A 20816-nucleotide genomic window follows, 5' to 3' on the forward strand; every position below is an offset into this window, starting at 1 on the left:
CGCGCAACGGATTCCACCGCCGAGGTCTGTTCTGGGTGCAGCCAGGCCCGCATTGCGGCTGGCATCGCTGTTCTCATCCTTTGAACTTGGCTTCAGCACGGTAAATGCGGATAGAAAGTTTTCCGCTCACCAGGAAACGTTGCATTGCAACGTCAGTTCCAACACCAAAAAAGTGCTCTTAAAAATAAACTCTTTCATAAATACCAACATTTTTCTTACAGTGTGTATAGGACTGTTGAGATCTAAATAAAACAGTTAATGGTATTTTCAAACATGAACCATGTCTAGAGTTGGTCAAGAGCAACCATCAAACACCACGATTTCAACTAAATTTCCCTTGTAAAGGAAACAAGCACGCTCAGTTGAAAGCATTCAGCTTTCCCCTCATTGCAATACATAGCAATAAATCAAACTGGAAATTAAAGCTTAGAAGCTGTCTGCTTGGAAAGGGCCCTGCAGGAGATGCGTGGGCCGTTCCCGTACCGTGGCTGTTGGGGCTATGGAGTTTGTGCAAAACAAACACCAATCTGCAAACCCTGACCAGCGTCCCTCAAGCAAACGGCCCAAGTGATTCAAGATGTTGCAGCTCTCAGTGGTTCCCTGCCAGTGTTCAGCTGGATGCAACTTCTCATCATTGTGGGAAAGGGACAGAAGCATCCTGCAGTGGCACAGCAAAAAAGAGAAAAACACCAAAACCAAAAAACCCCACCAAAACACTAAAAAAAAACCCAAAAAAGACACACACACAAAAAAAAGCCACCACCAACTTTCATCACTACCTTAAACTAAACTAGAAGATTTTGCCTTACAGCACTTGGGCGATTCCTTCTGGCAGATCCTGTGTAGGGAAAGGCATCACCTCTGGTGAAGGACTTCAGCATTAGAGACACTGAATCTTTCTAAGCAGCCACAACTCTTTTGTAAATCCACATCAGCTCCTCTTGCTGTTCAGATGGCATTTTTCGCGGAAGGCATCGCTCCTCCATAACTGCATACTGTCATCTTACTGTACCTGACTGCACACGCAGCCCATAGTGGCCATTTCATGCAGATTTCGATGTGCTAAGGACACCCTGTCCAAAAGTTACTCAAGCAAATCCTCCTGGAAGACGGGAGAAGTTTTACCTGCCTAAGAAATGGAAGCTCATTGCCAGGACATCACTTGGAGGCTGTGTCCGGACCCTCGTCCTGCTGGCATGAGCTGTTCCTGGTGGCAGAGGAGATGCCTTTTGGCTACGCAGCATCACCTCATGATGTATTTTGAGGGTCACGTGTGGCAGCTGCTTCCTGCTGGAAGGACTGTGTTGCTGCCACGTGGGTCCTCAGAAGAGTAGAAATTCGGTATTTCTCAGGGACAAGATTTTGTATGCCTCTCTGCCACCCGACCCAGCCACGTGAGCTATGGAGCTGGATAAAGTTTAGGAGTTAACTGAAGTCAGAGAGTTAAACTTAAGTCATGCTTCATGCAGAATAGTGTTTACCCAGTGTGGCTGCAAGATGAGTAACTGAAAAATTGGTTCCTTAAGGCTTCTAAATCCATCTGAGACATTCGCTGGGTGTTGTAAATCAATGCTCAGACTAGAAATAACTTGTATGTTTTTAGTAGCTAGAGTAATTAACAACTGTAACATATTACCATGGACCACAATGGTTTCTCCATCAGTTCAGAGCCTAGAAATTCAGGAAATACCTTCTAGAAAAGACGTTCAGTGTAATACACAGCCTCTGTGGATTTTTACCCGCAGATTCCTGAACTGACCGTTACATATAACATCTGACCAGTTAATCTTTACATTGTTTCTAGATTTAAAATTCAAGAACGAGTCTTCTAGCTTCAGAAAATATTTTGATGTAAATTCCTTGCTTCAAAGTATTTTGTATCCCTTTGCTTTTCCCTTGACTAGTTAACCAGCTGGGCTTCAACTACAGATTGAACGAGATTTTCACACAACTACAAGGCAAGCAAAACATTTATTTTAAATAAGGGAGCCAGACTGTAAAACTAAAAACGTTGGAAGAGAGGAGTCGAATTCAGTTATTTTTGTCATCATTTAAAAAAAAATAATATTCCATTTCAAGTTCATAAGCCTTCTTCTGAAAATAAATTGAGACCACTACATTTATTTTTTTTAACTTACTCATTAGTTTGGGGAATTATTCTGTTTCATCCCCAGAAACATGCATTATTCTCTTTAGCACTGACAAAAGCTAGGCTGCCTTTATCAGAAGGCTTTGCTTCACTGTATGGAAGAAGTTACAAATTTAACCTCAAGCTAAGTTAGCGTAGGGGATTTCAGTCAACTCACCCTTGAAGTTTCTATGGGTAAATCTAAATATCCTTGACAACTTCCATCTAACATCTGAGAGTCTGAAAACCTTATCGTATGCCCTCTGGAACTACTGGAGTCCTTAAAAATGTGTGAAGGGGTGGAGGGCACAGAGAAACCAACCAGTCTTACACTGATCACCACTTGCTTTTCCAGGCAGGAAAACTTCAACACCCCTGCTAAAAACTTCATGCGTGGCAGGTTTGGATCCAATCCCAATTCTTCCACCCCAGTACTGCCTTATCTTTGTCCAGCACAGGATATGCGCCTCAATTTGCCAGCCTTTACTTGGTGTTTTGCCATTTCTTCCTCAAAGCGTTTTAGTTCCGAGATTCATGTATATAACCTTTGAATAGAGGGGGAGTGCAGACGGAGAGGAAGCCCCAACGTCTTGTAAAAAAAAATAACACAGAATTATATTGTCTTTTATATTTAGTGCAGAAGTCAGGCTGCAGAGTCTGGAAGCTATGAGCAAATCTGTCAGACCCCCAGAGCACTGGGTTCGTAGTTCCCCGCTGTGTGCTGTTTCTTTTATATGTAGATGTAATCTCTTTCCTTCTCCCAAATTTTTTTTTTTAATTGCAACTTCCAATCCAGTATAGCTCTACTACAGCTCAGGAAGAGCAACACGCTCTTTGTGTCAGAGCACAGTAGCGATGACAGACCAGAACAAGACTATAGCGATTCACATTTTTTCCAGCACACGGCTCCAGATAAGCTTATTTCATGCTCCTTTACCAATTTTCCTTTGCTCCAGTTCTCTAGATTCCTCTGCAGTTTTCTTTCACCAAGTTTTTTTCTCTGTTAAATAGTAAATAAGGACATCCTGTATTTTTCCTTTGAATGTGGTGCATGTGATAAGGCTGGTGAACACATGGGCAGTACAAATATTTGGCCAGTAGAAGCACAGGCACTGTTTTCTCATATCATTTACTCATCTTCCCTCAGTTACAGATGTTCTGGGAAGTTTAGCAAGGAATGTTTACTAGAATGTCTTGGCTCTCCCCTCCACATCCCCCCAGAGTGGTGATCTTAAATCAAGAGCCTTCTATTACCATTTTTAATGTCAACATGAAATCTATAGACTAGGCAGAAATTCTGCACTGGCTTGTGTGCTGTAACTTGAAGAAGGAAGCATTTAAAAATAATTCACCTTTTGTGACAGAGGGTTACAGTGACAATAAACATGTGTTTTTCCAAAGATCAGGAAAAAAAAAAACCCACAAAGCAAAACCAAAAACTTGACATGCTCTCCAGAATTGCAGGCGCTAGCAGTAGGTCACTGGGACCCCTAAACACATCTACTTACAGCACAAAAGAAGTTGCCACTCTGAAAATACCCAGCAAATCTGTGCGGTAAGATGCTTTGATGAGCACAGTGGTTAACGTGGACATGAAAAGTATCTGCGGCTGCTGAGTAATTATTCATGTCTCAGAATGGTCGGTGCCCTCGCAGGCTCATGCAGACGTTGCTGCATCCGCTGGTGCTTCCCAAATTTTCCTCCCAGCCATGCCAGCCGGGGACCGAGTGTTTCTAAAATGAAAGCCGGGAGGGTTGTGCACAAGATGGCAGAGCGGGAGATGTGCCAGCATCCCGCCACGCGCTCCTGGGCCCGCTCCAGCCCAGCGCCAGGCTCAGGCCGGCACTGCAAAGCGTCCCAGGCAGCAGAAAGGACAGCGCGAGCAAACACGAAACGTGATAGTTCAGACCTAGTGCAGGCGCGCTGCAAATGAGTTCAGCTGTGTAACCCACATCTTCAAGGAACGCAGAAGCCAGCAGTGCTTGTGTCTTGTGTGTTTAGCCAATCCCTCAAATAATTTTTTATTTTTTTTCTATTAGGAGGGAATTAGATCGGGGGGTTGCCAGTGATGCTTTATCATCCAAGAGAGGGTTTGGGGGATCTTCTAATTTTGTTTGGGTTTCCCCCCCCACCCCCCCACCCCTTCATGCTCCTCACTAAGAAATCTTTGCTAGTGTAATTATGGAGCCTAGATCAAGCTGTTGACAAACAGACCAGCAATTTGGGCACCTACATATTTGATACAAATACCCACAACAGCAAAGGCTGAAAAGGGATTCTTGTACTTGCAATAAAAGATGGACATTTCTACTCAACCTACGTTTCTAGCAGAAAGGAGTTTGGGAGCATTTTTGCTTTACATTACAGAGCAATTTCATTGGCACCTGAACAAAAAAAAACCCCAAAATATCTTTATACAAAAATGAAAAAAAATCAGCAAAACCAATAACCACTTTAGAGCATTGCCTGTGCTCAGGTTACGGTGCCAGTGTGATCTTCCCAGATGCTGTCCATCCCTTCCCTGCACGAGCTGCGCGGGTGTGCCGGGACCACGGCAGCGAGGAGCAGCAGCAGGCTGCCGGGGACCAGGGTCATCTTCTAGGGTTGGGGGCTCTTCTATAGAGCTGCTCTAAACCTGACTCTCCCCTGGATCAACTCCCCTGCCCCTCCCCAGGGCACACAACTTCTCCCAAGGGGCCAAAAGCCACCCAAAAGCAGAAGTGAAGGAGCTTAAAACTGAGCAGCAAGGAGCAGCCAGGTGTTCCTAGCAGGGAGCCCAGGCTGTGCGAGCGCTCTGCGCCGATCATTGTGGAAGTGAGAAGTCGAAGCCAGATGCAGTTTTCCTCAGCTGCAGAGCTGGGCATTTTTTGTGCAAACTAACCATTCGGCATTCCTCAATGAAGGAGAGCGTGTTTGTCCACATCCATCACCACCTTTGCCAGAGAAGTGATGTTCCTGGGGAGTGCCTGGCAGCACCAGCATGAGCAGCGCTTCACACAGAGGAGCTTTCTCACCCATCAGTGCCATCATCTGCAGAGGCTTCCCCAGGCAAACACTGGGCCATCGTACTTATTTTTGGCTGAACACAGTTGGCTGTCACCATCACTTACATATCTGCAGATCTATTAGTGCTTCTAAACATAATCAGCCTATTGCATCCTTATCTCCAATTATTCTGCACTCAGGTCTGTTGACATTTGGGTGTGAAGAAGAGGGTCTTTTTTTGTCCTGGTTGCAACAGAAGACTGATTTACTCATGCAGACATCAGCAAGATAACCAGCATCTTTAAATGAGCCATTAATATCAGTAGAACAACTGCAAGGAAACTCACTCCGGTAGACAAGTGAGATGCACCTCTTTCCTGAGGATTTTATAATCCTTTATAAGACCTTGAGCCTGCAGTCAGCGCTCCATAGACTGGCACCAGCACCACCAGGGTCTGTCCTGAAGTGGAGGCTTCCAAGCTGCCAAGCCAACGTAGCATCTTTATAACAGAGAAGAAATTCCATGCCACCACATAGCAAAGCAGCGATGGTGCTACATGTGGTGGTGGTGGTTTTCTTAGCTCTCATCTGTACGGTCGTGAAAAAAACCCCAAACCCAAGCAAACCCAACAACAACAGATAAGCTGTACTGATTTAGCCAGAGAAATGGGGAAAGCGTTTTGGAGAAAGCTTTGAAGCAGGACAGGAGGAGAGATGGTTATCATGGGCCACTCAGCTGCAGCCACTTCTAGGAGCTTTCCCAGGACGGGCCGTGCCTCAGGTGCAGCAGCACCTCGCTGCTCGGTGATGCTGGATTGCACCCTGGCACACCCCCATGCAGGTGCCAGAAGCAATTCCTTGGTGTTCACACAACATAAGACCAGAGAGAACAAGCCTGGTGGGTCCAAACCAGGTCAGACATCTTGGCTTGGGTCCAGCAGGACCAACACCAAACCAGAGCTGAGGGGCACAACCGAAGGAGTAAAAGCAATGGCCTTCCCCAGCACCGGTCACCTGTGACCCTCCCAGCTCTTCCAAACCCCAGGAACAGAATTGCTGGGCAGATCTGCACATACTTCTACAGCTGTGTGTCCAGAGGACCAAGCAGAAGAGCAGCGAGTCTCCATGAAACAAGCCTCCCTACCCAGGGCGCTTCTCCAGAGCGAGCCCTGGGTTACACAGGCATAGCCACGCTCACTGGGGCTGCGGGGCTGGGGCACAGCGCAGGCAGATGCTGCTGTGGTTGCACACGGGTGGCCCAAAGAGGGAACAGGGCAAGCACAGGCAATGCTGTCCCCAAGTACTCACCCAGGCTGTGGTTCGCCTGCTTGGCAGCCCTCAACCCAATGAGGTTTGACAGCTTGGTAGCCTTCAGCAGGTCTTGCTTCCAAGTTACTTCTCCAGCCTCCCCTTGAGACCACAGAAACTCTCCACAGCATCCTCTGGCACTGAGCCTCCCCGAGCCTCGATGAACCATTCCCAGCACCTTCCCCCTCCTCCCATTTCCCTTAAAAAGCTCCTGCCCCGACCCTTTTATGGGAAGCACTAATGTGCAGGTTAACGAGGAGCCTCGTTACCCTCCTGTGACCACACAGCTGTTCCAGGGGAGATGTCCATCGGTCTTCTCTGCCACCAGTTGCCACTGCGGAGCAGGGTGAAGCAGCGGAACTGCTGGCTCCCCGAGCTTGCCGATGGCAGCGGGTGTGCCACAGCCCTACGTCCCCAAATTGTGCAGGCAGCGATGAAATCCCAGCCCCTGCCGTAAGGACTATGAAGCCACTTCAGTAAGATGAATGGTCTTGCTGGAGATTCAGCCTGTCCCTTCTAGGAGTGCCCATTTTATCAGGGAAAATATGAATAAATAATGATGGCTTCCAGAGATTCATTCCACTTAAACATCACCCCTCAAAAAACCCCACTCATGCAAACACGTTAATCTTCGCATGAGACTGCGCCAGTTCAGTTCAGCTACATCAATCTGCCTTTATACCCCACAGACCCGTTAATCTGAGGCTGAGACCGCTATTGAACACCTTCATTGAACAACAGACTCAGATACTCCGCTGGCAGCGTCTTCTCTTCATGAATTACAGCACTGCGGCTCCCTCCCCGTGCTTGACCCTGGAGCCTCCAGCATCGCCGCTGCCCACCAGCTCACCCATCCAGTGGCACATCGGCAGGATTTCTTTCTCTGGATTAGGTAATCCTAATCAATAGGGTTAGCAGTTTAAAATGAACAGTGTTTGAGCCGTTAACTGGGGAAAATAATCCAAGAAATGGCAAGGCACAAGTTATACGTTATATACAAGTGGGAAAAAATATAAATGTATACATATAGAGATAGATACATTTATATACACAAATATATATATATATATACACACACACACAAGTTACGTAGGGGAAGGAAAGCCATGGCTGAAGGTCACACAACTCGCAGGCACATGATATAAATCGAAGTCCCCGTGCTGTTAGGTGGCTGCCACCCCTGGAAAGGCTCGGTGTACGCTTGCTGGAGAGAGCCGGCACAGAGACCTGCGCCTGCCTCTTGCTGAGAGCACAGCAAGTTTTGGTGTGCAAAAGCATCCGCCGGGCTGCCCTCCCCATTGCACCACCCCGCAGGCTGGCACACGGGAGGCTTTAAACCTCCCTACAGCAGGGTGGGCACATGGGGCTGGACCCGCAGGACAGTGCTGAGCCCCGGCCAGAGCCATCCTGGAGCAGCCAAGCCTCAGCACCACCTGAATGGAGCCTCCTGCGATACCTCAGCCTCTGTTTTTTCAGCTTTAGCTTTTGATAAGCAACAGGCTATAAGCTGTATAGGCTACAAAGGACCACACGTAACATATGTGCTAGCCATACTGCTTGCACGCTGCTGGAAGGGGATAGTTACTGCGGGGAAACAGCCCAAAACTTGATTGTATCTCAAATCAAGTCTTGCTTTGGCATCAGCTGAACTCTTCAAAAATAAAAATTAAATAAAACACCCCAAGAAGGAGGCCAGAGCTCCCACTTGGCTGCATTATTCATTTCCCAGCCTTGCCGCAGCATCAGGGGAAGGGGGGTTCCGCACGCAGCCAGCCGTGCCGGCCCGGCGAGCTGCAGCCCGCGGCTCACAATTGCTCCGAAAGGGCTTGCAAAGTGCTTCCTCGCCAATGCATTCAGGCTTCTGAATAAAAGCACAGATGCTGTTTATGCCATTCTCTAGCATCTCAGTGCACTATATTTTTTAAAAATGATTTGAATCAAAGCTTTCATTCTTTAATTAAACTTCATTTAGCTGCCATCTGCCTGGGATCAAAATGGCTTCATGTTTTGCAACTCTTAATGAGGATTGTTATTGGATTTGTAAACACATAAACAAGAACACACACACACCCGCCCCAACAAAGTCTTTGAAAAGTAATAAATGAGAAACGTGGCTCAAGTGTTAAGATCTGAATCTTCACTTGCCTAATTGCAATGGAGCAGATCCTGTTCAGCATATAATCATGTTATACACAAAACGCGGGTATAAAAATACCCTGTGACTGCAGGATCAAGATTATGGAAGCTGCGAGAATTACAACTGAGGGAAAACACTAATAAAGTGATACCTGTCATTTTTCCAAAGTGGGAAGGGTCAGCGCTCCTGGGTCAAAGCAAACACAGGCGCCAAGCACAGCAGTTTTCCACTCTGGCCACAGAAACTTAAAAGTGGATGCTGTGGCCCTGAAATTCCAACGGGAATTACTGCCATTTGCTCCCAAAGATATGTCTGTCACCAGAACCCAGCAGCCTCAAAATCCAGCCTGGGGATACTGGAGCTGCCAGGCAGCCGTGGAGCTTCCCAGCTGAGGGCAGGGCACGAAGGGCCACAGGGGCACGCAGAGCTCCGTTGAGAAACTTTGGGAAGAAAACACAAGCTTTGGCTCAGCCCATGCCAAAGCGGCACAGCAAGCCTTCCCGTGCCACATCCTGCCATCCAGGCTGCGAGCCGGGGATGCTGGCTGGCAGAGAGGGAAGATGCAGAGCGGGGAAACAGCCCTACGCTGCTTCCTTGCTCAGCTTCCCTCCCCCCCTACCCACTTACAGCCTTTATGGCTGCATTCAGCTTTCTGAACTACATCATTAGTCCCCGGCGTAGCTCCCATGCCCTAATTTAACTCGGCTGCCTGTGCTCACCCCTGCCTTCCCACAGCAGCAATTAGTGCCCGCGCAGGGCGCAGTGCTGCAGACCTGCATCCCGCCGCAGCATCCCCAATGCCGCTGGCCTGTCCGTGGGATGCCGGGACCAGCAACAGACCTGGGGCAGCCCCAAACGTCTCCACTCATTACCGAGCTGTGCTGCCGCCTTCGGGGCTACAGCATCAGACCTTTATTTTTTTAATGGCAAGAGAAAAGAAAAGTCAAAATATAATGAGTCTCTCTCTTAGGAGACACCTACTCGGTGGGGTTTGATCTGTGAATAAGCCCCTTTCAGACATCTGGGAAGAGAAAATCATATTTTTACCTCTGAATCGTGTTTCTTTGTTTCCTAATTGGAGACGCCACAGGTTTGAGCATCAGGCAGAAACATGAAAGACTTCAGATTTTGATGCCAACCGCTCAGATGTCAAACTCTATTTCTAATTGGGGTCACTGATACAGATCTTTGCCCTTCTTTTGGCTGCCGCCTTTGTGCAGTCTCCTACATTTGTTTGGGCTTTTATTATCTCATGTGATCATTTGTATCCAACTCTGCAGCAAATGCAAGTCCGGAGCAACTGCAGCTGCCTGGAAAAGCTTCTACCCACCATCAACACCCTCCCACTGCCTGAAAAGACAAGGACTCGAGCAGATCAAAAACCTGTAAAACAAGTAAATCAGCACATTGCACTCAGAGAAGCTGCTACCAGCGACCTGGGTCCTGTGCCCGCTCCCGTGCCCCCTCCCGCGGACCACGGCCGCTGCTTCAGGGACCAGTTTGCTCAGAGAGGAGGCTGTGACCCATCCTGCCCAGCAATGGCCACCAGTGGTGACGCCCCACCTTGCTGCTTGGGCTGACACCAAGGCTACAAGCCCCAGGGCACCTTGCTTCACCGGTGGCTCATGCTGGGCTGCGTTTACCTACATGGGATGTTTCTTCTTGTTGGCTTCTCATGCCGCCCTCGTGCCGTCTGGCCCATGCACGGCTCTCAGCAAAGACAACGCACAAGTTAAATACGTGCGGTAGTCAGTTACAGGGGTTGGTGCCATTAGCTTCTGCTGCCAAACTCCAGGAATGGAAGTAAAATTGCAGGAATTTCAAATATCCCTCAATTTAATGGGTTGCTTCTTAGACAGGGTGAAGCGGCTCAGGGCACGCGGAGGAGCCCAGGGACACCCCTGGATGCTCTCAGCAATGCCACTCGCAGCTCTTGGTCCAGCGTTATGGAACCTGTGGAGCATCAGTGGGATCAGCCTGTACTTACTGTGGGAGCTTCTCCCCCAGTAAGGCATCAAAACCTCTTAGAAAATCATAAATAGTGAAGAACTTCACCAGATGAAAATCTTTTCCTGGTTCAGAAGCCAGTTAAATGCATGCAATCGAACTTGCTTCTGGGCCTTTCCAAGTCTGGGGTGGCAGGAGGCCAGCCACGAGAGGCCTTGTGGGGACCCCACTCCTTGGGGGGGCTGGAATCTCCTCCCCACTTAATCCAAACCCACTTCTGCTCCAGAGCCAACAGGACTCGCGGGCGCAGGTCTCTGGTGCTCCTAAGGGCTGGCTCCCTTGTCCGTCACCGCTGCAGTTTGGTCCCGCTCCTCCTGCAGCTCTCTATGTAAATTTTTACACCTTTGATCTAAATTAAACAAAGCATTAAAACGTTTCAGACCTCTTGGTTTCAAGCACTGGTGACATTAAGGATTTTATTGAGCAGCCAAAGCACGACAAGGTCTGTCTGGGGGTGCCCTCCTGCACTTACTCTTACCTGTAAATGCTATTTATCAATAATATATGTAATAAAATAAGTACTTTTAAGAGCAAGGCAACACTTTTTATCTTTATTTAAAAAGGCCTTAATGGCAGGAATATAGTGTAAAAATCATTGGAAAAACTAAAAGGCATTGATACATATTGGAATATACACTTTTTACATAAATTACATTTATTTATTTATTTAGTCTTTCATTTGAGGTTCTTATTCGGTATTGAGGTCTAATAGTTAATAGGTCCTGGGATCTGGACGTTTAGACCACCATAGTCTAACATGTACATGTTCATGGGCCATTGCTGAAAGAGAGGGAGAGAAAAAGAAGGCAAAAGTCTCTGTTAGGACACAACACAAAACCACGCACACATCACATCTCTGACATGTTCCAACATGGGCTGTTGCTCCCACTTCCAAATAAGAGAAAAGAACCAACCCCAAACCAAAACACCACCAGCAAACCTGACAACAAAAACACCTTTTAAGTTGATGTTTCTCGTGAGCTTTTCTTTTTTATTATTATTTTTTTAAAGCAACTGATATCATCCACAGCCGAAGCCAAGCCCTGAGGGAGACCAGTGGGATGCATCGCCCTGATTTCGTTTCCTATTTTCACAGTCGCGCTGCACGCTGGAGCTCTGTGCGGCACCCAGGACGGGGCCGGAGGCACGACCTGGCACAGCTCAGACCACGGGGGACCCACCGGCTCCTGTCGAGCGGTGCCACGGGGCTGAAGCCAGGCCACCAGCACCGCTGTGCTAACCCGGTGGGGTCGGGGATTCGCTCGAGCCTGTCCCATGTGCGGCTCCCGCTAGTGCCGAGCATCCCCCCGTGGCCCTCGGCAGGACTGATGCAGGAGAGCCCCAAGGGGCGTGGGTGCTTTGCTCCGCTGACCTCCCCCAGACAAACCCGGCAGAAAAAGGCAGCCCCAGAGGTGCGTCCCCTCCTTCGCCAAACCTGCTCGTGCCATTTTACATCACACTTTACAGTGTTTGTCAGGTGGAGGGAGGTGGTGGCGGATCGAGGAGAGCAGAGAGCAGCATCCTGAAGCAGAGAGATAGGTAGGCAGTAACCCCCCTAATATTTGGAAGGCTTTACCACAAGTGAGATCTGATTTGTTGATGATGTAGACTCCATATTGGAAGAGGAGGAAGAAGAAGATGAGGAAGAGGAAGATACTGAGTTCCCTTCGGAGATCCTCTTCCGCTTCCGTTTGGGAACGCTGGTGTCTTTCTCTGCAGGGGGAGAGGGAAGGCATGAGGTGTCCGAGCCCTGCGAGTGGTCCCTAAACGTAGGGACCCTCCCGCCGCTCCGACCTCGCCTCCCGCTGAGCATCCCCCCGCGGCCATCTGCTGTGCCACTGTTGGTGATGCAGGCTTGGCCTCCACGACCTGGCACGGAGCTGCCAGCTTTCCTCAGGCACTGGCAAAGAAAATCCCAAAAATAAGTGAATCCCAAGCTCCAGCACTTACAGAGCCTGATATCCCACAGACTTGTGTCCGTGCTGGGTGCTTTGGGGCTGTGAAGGTGCCAGCTGTGATGATGATATGCCCATATTTATCTGCAGGTATGATATACCCATATTTATCTGCATATATCAAGTTTCTCATGCGTCTCTTTTTACATCACATTGCAGGCATGCTCCTGCTTGCCACATGTCCCTTCTCCACCTAGCCACCCATTTTCATAAAACTAATAGGATCCTAATTATCTCTGGGGCTGCTAATTCTGACACATTTGATTAAAATTGCCTGAGATTTATTGGGGAGGATGGGACAGAGAGAGAAACGCATTCACAGCGATCACAGAAACCTTGTTTCCTTAGAAGCTCAACTGCTAGACGATGGCTCAAATTAAGGGCTTTAACCAGTGAATAAATTGCTCATGGTGAGTAAATTGCTAATGGGAAAGGGATAATCATATTCTCCAGAATATGGTGAAAGTTTGAGTCTGACAGCCTGGTCTCTCCGCAGCTCACAGAAGTGGAATCATCTGTGAGGATGGTTTGCTCCTGAGCAGGCGCTGAGCCTGACTCTTCTTTTTCCAGGTAGGATCTTCTCCCCAGCCTCCCCTGGGCATGTGGGAGGTGCAGACACCTCCCCACAACTCCCATCCATTTCGCCTGTATGTTCTCTCCGCCACAGGGCAGGGAAAGTCACGGTGATTTCTTAGCCCTCCCCTTACCTGTTTGTTTGGCCTCAGTGCAGATTTCGGTGAACGGCCTGTGTAAGAGACAAGGGGGTGAGAGCAGGCGGGTGCTGTTGTTTCTCCCCCACGTGCCTGCCTGTCCTGGGACACAGCCCAGATCCTGACCCCGACCTTCCTCCTCCAACACCCTGCTGCATGGAGATGGGACACGGAGCCTCCTCGGTGGGAATAAACCCAAAACAACTCAGCTGGGTCTCTGAGCCATCCCACTGCCTCCATGTCGTGCCCCTTCCCAGCATCATCATCCCAAACTGTGCAAGAAAAAGGGGATAAACCGGCCCCGCGAATGCTTTATATATAATATATAAATGGATGGTGGGTGCTGGGGACGGAGCTCTGGTGGCCCCTCAGTGACTTACCCCACTCGTGGCTGGAGAAGCAAGGGCAATGCTTAGCGAACAGAAACCTTCCCCGGCCACAGAGCTGGGGGAACTTACTGGAGCTGGTTTATAATCACCATCCGGATGCTCTCACGAGCCTTCAGGATCTTCTCCAGCCGATGGATGTCATAGGTATTGGGGTTTCTGAAAGGGATATCGTCCGGCAACCCAGTAACCTCCACAGCGTCGGGACTGTCCCTGATGAGTTTATAGGGCACCATGACGGGCCGGTTCAAGCCCAGAGCCTCTCCTGTAATGGCAGAGCAGAGGACAATGCACCAGCTTTACCCCAGAAGGCTCCGGATCCAACCAACCATAGGACCAAGAGCCCTGGGAGGACCTGGGGAAGTCACGGCTGCTGTGATGCCTGACCTTTGCTGCAGCCACGTACCACCCAGACGTTTCACATCTGTCTGCCCTATTTATTGCCTGCTCTGTTAGTCTCCACTTGGGATCCTGCCAGAAGCCTCAGGTCAGGACAGTTTTACAGCACCAGCACTTGTGCACCCACCTCTCCTCCGTGCAGAGCACACCCATGGCCACACTTGCACTAGCCCGTGGCTGGGCCAGCAGCAGCAGCATGGGGGCCAGCCCAGGAGAGAGGGCAAATGGAAGAGATTTGCCCATCTCCTCTTGCCTCTGGCTGTCAGCAGGTTTGGGGGTCACTGGGGTGGAGATCACATCCATCGCTCATCATCACATCCCACCGCTCCTGCCCAGTTTTTGAATCACTTTATCCCTTTGGCCTGCACAATACCCTATGGCAGTGAAATAACACAATTTAATTCCTTGCTGCATTAGAAGTACTTCCTTCTGTGTGACTTAAACCTACTGCCCACCTCTCTGGGTACCCCTTTAGTTCCTGCACTGGGGGGAGCAGTGAACACCTCTCCCTCCTGGGCTGGTCCTAACTGTAAAAGCCTGCTCTCACCTCGCATCTCTGCAGCCCCCAAACCTGAAGGTGTGAGCTGCCCCTCAGCCACATTTTGGGCTTTCCTTGCAGGGAGCTCGTCCCCGGAGCCCACCTGGCATCTTGTGCTCCATAAACAGTGCCAGGACCATGGGAACACAGGGATCTGCTGTGGCCTCAGCCCCCACGTGGGGTGAGGGCTGCTGAGCTGGATGGGGATGCTCAGAGCACAGGCACCAGCCTCCCCGGGGACCTGTGCCCACACACTGGCACCTCCAATGGGGCAAATCCACCCCCAAAGCAGCACACAGCCTGTGAGCAGCATCCCAAAATGAACAGGGTCTGTGGGAAGGGCGAGCAGCCTTGGTGGATCAGAGAAAGGAGGGGGGTGACATTCCCCACTGCTTTGCTATCCTTTTGTCTATTTTCCTTCTCCTCCAGACAATTATTTTGGGGAGGGAGGCAAGACACGGCACTGACACGGTGGGGTAGCACTGAGCTGCCATGGCCTGGCTGCACAGCCCTGGGGAGTCACACATTGAGAAATAACCGCCCAGCATTTACGCAAGCTGTGCCCCAACTGCGGCAAGAGGACAGCTGTGAGCAGGAGCAGCGGCAGCCCGTACCCACGGGGCTGAGCCGGTGACACTGCCCAGGGCTGTGCATCCTGCGGCTGCCTCCTGCGCTCCCCCCACCCAGCTGCTACCCCCACTGCACCTCTTCCCAGCAACGGGTGGAAGGATGGGTTCGCCAGGCAGCGCAAGGAGCCTGCAAATTTCAGATCTTCAATTTCCTGACCTCCTTCTCCACCGCAGCTCCATCACGCTTTTCCCCAGCTTTGCCCCACATCGGGCTGCGGCTCCAGCCTTGCTGCCAGCCCGGCAGGTGGAGCAGGCAGGGGCTGGCAGCCAGCAGGCTGGCACAGGGCAGGCACGCTCAGCGCGCACGCCACGGCTCATACCGGCTCGGGACAAAAACGCATCAAAGGCTGACACCAGACTGAACAAATCCTGCTCCTCAGCTGCATTTTTCCATCCTCCCTCCCCTCGCCAAGGATGAGCTGTCAACAAGAAGGTCACGGTCCCACCTGCCGCGAGCGAGACATGGGAACGTCCCTGGGGACGGGCTGTAAGGTGAAGCAGTGGGACGAAACCTGCGCTGCAGCAGGCTGCTGTGCGCTCGGCCTATAAATAGAGGCCTTCAGTTGAATTAATTTTAACTATGGCTGCTGTCAGCATAAACAAACTCGCTCAGTGATGCGTGCAGATGGGAGACTCACCGTATTTTTCATTGAAAAGCTCTTTCACTTGCTCTCGGAGAATCACCTTTTCTCCGAGCCTGTTGGCATCATCCTCATCTGCAAAGCAAAAAAAAAAAAAAAAAAAAAGGAAGGGGAATAACATACCCTGTTTCTTTCTGAGCCCCTGCAAAACCCGTCCCACTGTCACAACGCATGACCGTGCCTCTGTCTCTCTGCCCCAGCGCGGCAGGGGGACACCTCAGAGGTGGCTGCTTTGCTCTGGCACCTTGCGTTGCCTTTTAGAGCCGTGCAAAGTAGCTATAAAATGCTGCCAAATCTGCATTTGCCACGCGCTGCCACGGCTGAGAGCATTTTACATTCACTTTGCGGTGCTGTAAATGACTGCAAAATATGCAAAGCGATGGAGACTCAGGCCCTCAGTGCCACGAATGCTCCCACAAGTGATATCAAGGAATGAGATAGCACTTTTATAGCTGGGCTCCTAAGTACAGTATTGTTTTATAATATGCCATATAATCAGCTTGGCTTTACTAGCTTTTTTAATTGTCCTCATCGTGCCAGACAGTTTCTCCTCCATTCTCTCATTTCAAGCGACGTGCCTATGTCAGTAGATTTTCCCCCCAGCTATTCAGCATCCTCTGGGGGCTCCAGGAAAAACGACTGGAGTCAGTACCAGCCTCCTTTGATGCTTTTTCACCCCGCAGGTATAAAGCACCAGCTGAACGAACCTTACCCACCTCTCGCCAGGGTCACCCCTCCAGCCCCACGCCAGCTGGGGTGTGCAGCATGGGGCTGGCTCGGGGGCTCTCCTCCCAGCAAGGAGGCACCACCACCATGAGCCTCACGGCACCCAAGGCAGGCATTTTCACTCAGGTGGGCACGCCATGGGGTGGAAATCCAGGCTGGTTATTTACAGCATCAAGGTGAGCCCTGCAAACCTTGGCACGAGGGATCTGAGCATCCCCTGCCCCTGGTCTGCAGCTATTTAATTTGATTTTGAGCAATCCCATGATTATGATTTTGATTATTTTGGCCATCCCCTGATTTTGATTTTGATTTAAGCAAACACATGGCTTGCAATTTTGTTTTAAATGCAAGCTGAAAACCTGATGCGAGTCCCTGCCTCCCTGCACAGGACCCCAGAGCCCAGCGCCAGGCACCCCCAGCAGAAATCACACGCCTTGGCCACCCTGCTGCTGAGGAGCCTGGAGAGAAGCTGGCACCCTTACATCTCAGCACCCTGCTACTGCAGGGTCCGGCCTCAAAAAAGCCTCTTCTCCACCTGGAAAACAATAGTTTTGTCTTGATATAACTAGGGGAAAAAAAAAAAAAAAGGGGGAGAAGCTTCTGCGAAGGAACCTCAGGGCCAAGTCATGCTTCCAATCCAGAAATGGCAACAAAGCAGCCTGAACGGGAGGGAGCAAAAAATACATAAAATAGAAGAAAATCAAGTAACTGTTGCCAAGGAGCTCTGCTTTCAAGACCCAAGACCTTGCCTTGCAGTGCTGTTCCCGAGGCTGCGGCAGGCCAGCAGGAGCAAACCCTGTGGGCTCCCTCTGTGACTTCCTTGTCATTGATGCTCAGTTTCTGGGCTGTATATCACACCCGTATGGATGTGTAGATGGTAGCAGACAAAGAAACACCAAATTTCAGTGTTCTCACTCATTTAATTCTCTGGGACTGAAAAATGCAGCAGCTCTTTCCTTTCCGCTCATGCCCCGAGCAACCCGAGTGCAAGAAACAAGATCCCAAGGGGGGTTTTTTCCACCTTGTGGTGGGCAGGACTCCCAAATTCCTATCCAAGGACACAAATAAATGACATGAAAAACCTGGAACTGAGCATGCATAACAGAGAAGCCAGAGAGGAGGCTCTGGCTGGTGGTGCCGCTTCCCAGGGACTTGCTCCTCCATCCCTAGCCAGCTCCGGGCGAGAAAGTTCTCCAGCTACCTTTGACTTTATCCATTTCGGTTTAGGAAATAATCAACTCAAGGAAGCCACTGGCACCCCTGGGATGTGCTAAGTTCTTCCCATAAAGCAGGTTTATGCATGCTGCTGGCTTCAGCTCTGTGTTATCTTTTTTTTTTTTTTTTCCAAATTAAAAAAAGTAGCCCATTGATTGACTTACTTTCTTCCCAGTCCTACTTGCCTGAAGCAAGGACCCCTGCACTCCACAGGCACTTACGTACAAGTGGTCACATTTTTAAAGCACCATTTGCTCTTTTCCAATAGGACTCGTCAGAGCTCGGCATTTCTTTCAGAAACACCAAATTTACAAGTTATTAAAAATGGGGTTTAGGTGCCTGCTGTGGGACAACAGGATCCAGAACACCGCCTGTTCTACTGACTTCAAAAAACCACCACAAACCCAAATCCAAGGTATCCCACGGATAAAGATGGGCTCTGTCTGTGTCTGTGACGGCACGTGCAGAGCCCTGATCTTGGCGGTGAAGCTGTGGCACAGCTGGACAGGGTCCCCGGTGCAGCCTTCCAGCTCCCCGTGCTGCTGCCAGCACCCCGGGGTGCTGCGCCAGGCAATGCACGTCCTCCACCCATCCGCCGTGCTCAGAGGGACAACCTCCCGTTAGCCGGACCCCCGGCGTGAAGCCCATTCCATCAGGAAAACAGCCACTGCCCAACACATCCCACTGGGAAAGGGGCTGAGGTCCCTCCTGCAGGTGATCCAGTGCCAAAGAATCACCCAGCCAGGGTGGGCTGCTTACAGCGGCCAGGGTCTGGCCCTGAATCTGCAGAGGATAAATCCATACCCCTTCCCTGCTTCCAGCTTCAATGGGTGCAATTCAGTTACACCCCCGTGAAAATCTGGAACCAACCCTCTGACTTCGCTGAGGCTGTTCCACAGCAACTCAGGGTGAAGTACAGTTAGACTTAGCTCAGCATATGCATGTTTTCAAAGCGGAGCTATAAACTTGTGGGAGCAGGCAATTAACATCTAGACACATGGCCAGAATCCCAGCGGATGGAACTAAGGCTGGATCTGCCGGAGACACACCGTGCCCTAGCACAGACACAGCCAGGCGAGTTCTTCTTTACTCCTGTACGTTAGTATATATGTTAAATCCTGGAGCCTACGTGACTGCACACCGATCCTGGCGCAGAGTATGCGTTAAAGCAAAGCAAGAAAACCCCAGACCCCGTCTGTGTGAGCATTTCTTGTGAATGGCAAGCGGATTTTTGAACAAATGAATTGCTCGGACACATGGATGAGCTGAGGATAACGCGGCAGGTTGGTTTGTCTGGAGCGGAACCGGCACCGATGCCCAGGGACTGCAGCAACGGTGCTTAGAAATGCAGAGAGGATTAATAACAATAAAATACTGTTAAACACATCCTGCATCATTCAGTTCTCAGTATCACAGGGAAACAGAGCAGAGAGGAAAAAACAATACCTGAAATTTGGGGGTTTAAGACATTTTCATTCCCATATTAAAACACAAGTGCATTTCTTGTCTGCTACCATCTACGATGCATCAACTGAGCTACGTACCATTCAAGGCAGCGTAGGCTTTTTCCAGTGATGTTATCCGTCTAGGGGCTACAGCGCAAGTTAAAAGAATAAAAAAAAAAAAAAAAAAAAAGGAGAGAGAGAAAGAAAAAGAGAGCCATGAGTGCTGCAGCTTGGTTTCTTTCTCAGTCACAAACAAAAGCAAAACCCAGGATGACACTGTCCCTAGCAGCTTAAAATTCCTCCGGTCCCAAGGCCCCTTGACACAGAGATGCTTTCAGTAGCTAAATAACTGCCCAGTGAGCTGGGCGGGCGGGCTGGGCTCTCCACCGCGCACCAGGGACCTGTTTTGGGATGGGCTTGAGCCCACGAGCATCCCTCGAGCTACACTGCACTCCTCAGCAGCTCAAGGTCCATGCGGCCGAACTGCAGCATTTACAGCAGGTGCCAAAGCAGCAGTGGTTGTGCTGCATGGTCACGCCAGCATCAGAGGAGGAAAAAAAATATCTGAGGTTAAAGCAGATGAAAAGCAAACGGGGAAACTGTGTCAGTTTTGCAGCAACAGAGGAAAATGGGAGAAAAAGAGATCCCTAAGGAGAGGCTGGTGTTCGCCGCTGACTCCAAAGTGACGAGCGGTATCAAAATGAAATAAATTTCCTGGGCAAAAGCAGCAGGGACGGGGCTAGGGGCAGGATTTGCATGATGGGCAAAAGAATGAAGCGGCTCATCACACTGAAGCCGGCAGCCGTGGGGAGAGCCAGTAGGGAGGACGGGGTCACAGCACCGGGGCAAGGAAGGGGCAAGGAAGGGGAGCAAACTGCACATGTTGGCACGGGCAAACTGGAGGGGCTGGGGGAGAGAGCAGGGGCGTGTGTCTGGCTTTGCTGAGCAGAGACATAAGCGATCCAAAGTAGCTCAAAATATGTATCAGTCATTTCCAGCAGGCTCAGGAAAGCAGCCGCTGCAGCACAGAGCTCTGTCAACTGCCTGCGCGGGGAGAGCCCGGCACTTCAGTGGCACCAAAGGAACCAAAAACCAAGGTTTTAGGCAGGGCAGCTGCAAGCGCCAGCGTCTGGGTGCAGATCACGGTGAGCCGGGGTGCTGAGCTGAACCCTGCACCACCTGGGCTGCAGGCGGACAAATCCTGCTGTCAGCAGCTGGTGGCTGCAGCACCGCCGCTCACTGCCACGCAGCAGGACCCAGCTGGAAAATACAGGGAGCTGCATGTCGCCTGCCGCCCCAAAGCGCTGGGTGACATCCTGCCCGTGTGGGCACCCCATGGGCAGCGCCTACCACGCACAATGTTTCGGCAAACACGCAGTGCAAAAGGGGAAGAGATGTAGATGGGTCACGGCGGCGTCAGGAAAGCCAAGCTAGGGTCCAAGCCAAGAGGGAACAAGGTCCTGGCATAGCTCCCACCAAGGAGGAATGCAGGCAGGAGCATGGGCAGGAGCGCAGGCAGACTGCAGGCAGGCAGGAGCATGGGCAGGCAGCAAGGAAGAGAAGCATGCAGCTGCAGCTTTCCAAAATGAATCAGAAAGAGTTTGGGA

The 20816-nt window shown here is 50.4% G+C and overlaps 1 protein-coding gene across 8 annotated transcripts in view; it reads right to left on the bottom strand.

Annotated features, from left to right (window-relative positions):
- Positions 1-11087: 11087 nt before the first annotated feature.
- The window catches only part of GTF2IRD1 (GTF2I repeat domain containing 1), a 67658-nt gene continuing 57929 nt past the window's right edge, over positions 11088-20816 (bottom strand). For 5 of the 8 annotated variants that reach the window (XM_055797236.1, XM_055797235.1, XM_055797232.1 and 2 more), the window contains 6 exons: positions 19309-19356; positions 15821-15898; positions 13689-13881; positions 13228-13265; positions 12142-12278; positions 11088-11345 (listed from right to left, as the gene is read on the bottom strand). In XM_055797236.1, coding sequence (XP_055653211.1) covers positions 11271-11345; positions 12142-12278; positions 13228-13265; positions 13689-13881; positions 15821-15898; positions 19309-19356 — 569 coding nt within the window. In that variant the 3' untranslated portion in view covers positions 11088-11270. The other 3 variants (XM_055797230.1, XM_055797233.1, XR_008746020.1) reach the window with 3 other exon arrangements.

This window comes from Falco peregrinus, chromosome 2, assembly GCF_023634155.1.
Source record: "Falco peregrinus isolate bFalPer1 chromosome 2, bFalPer1.pri, whole genome shotgun sequence".
NCBI classification, from domain to species: domain Eukaryota; kingdom Metazoa; phylum Chordata; class Aves; order Falconiformes; family Falconidae; genus Falco; species Falco peregrinus.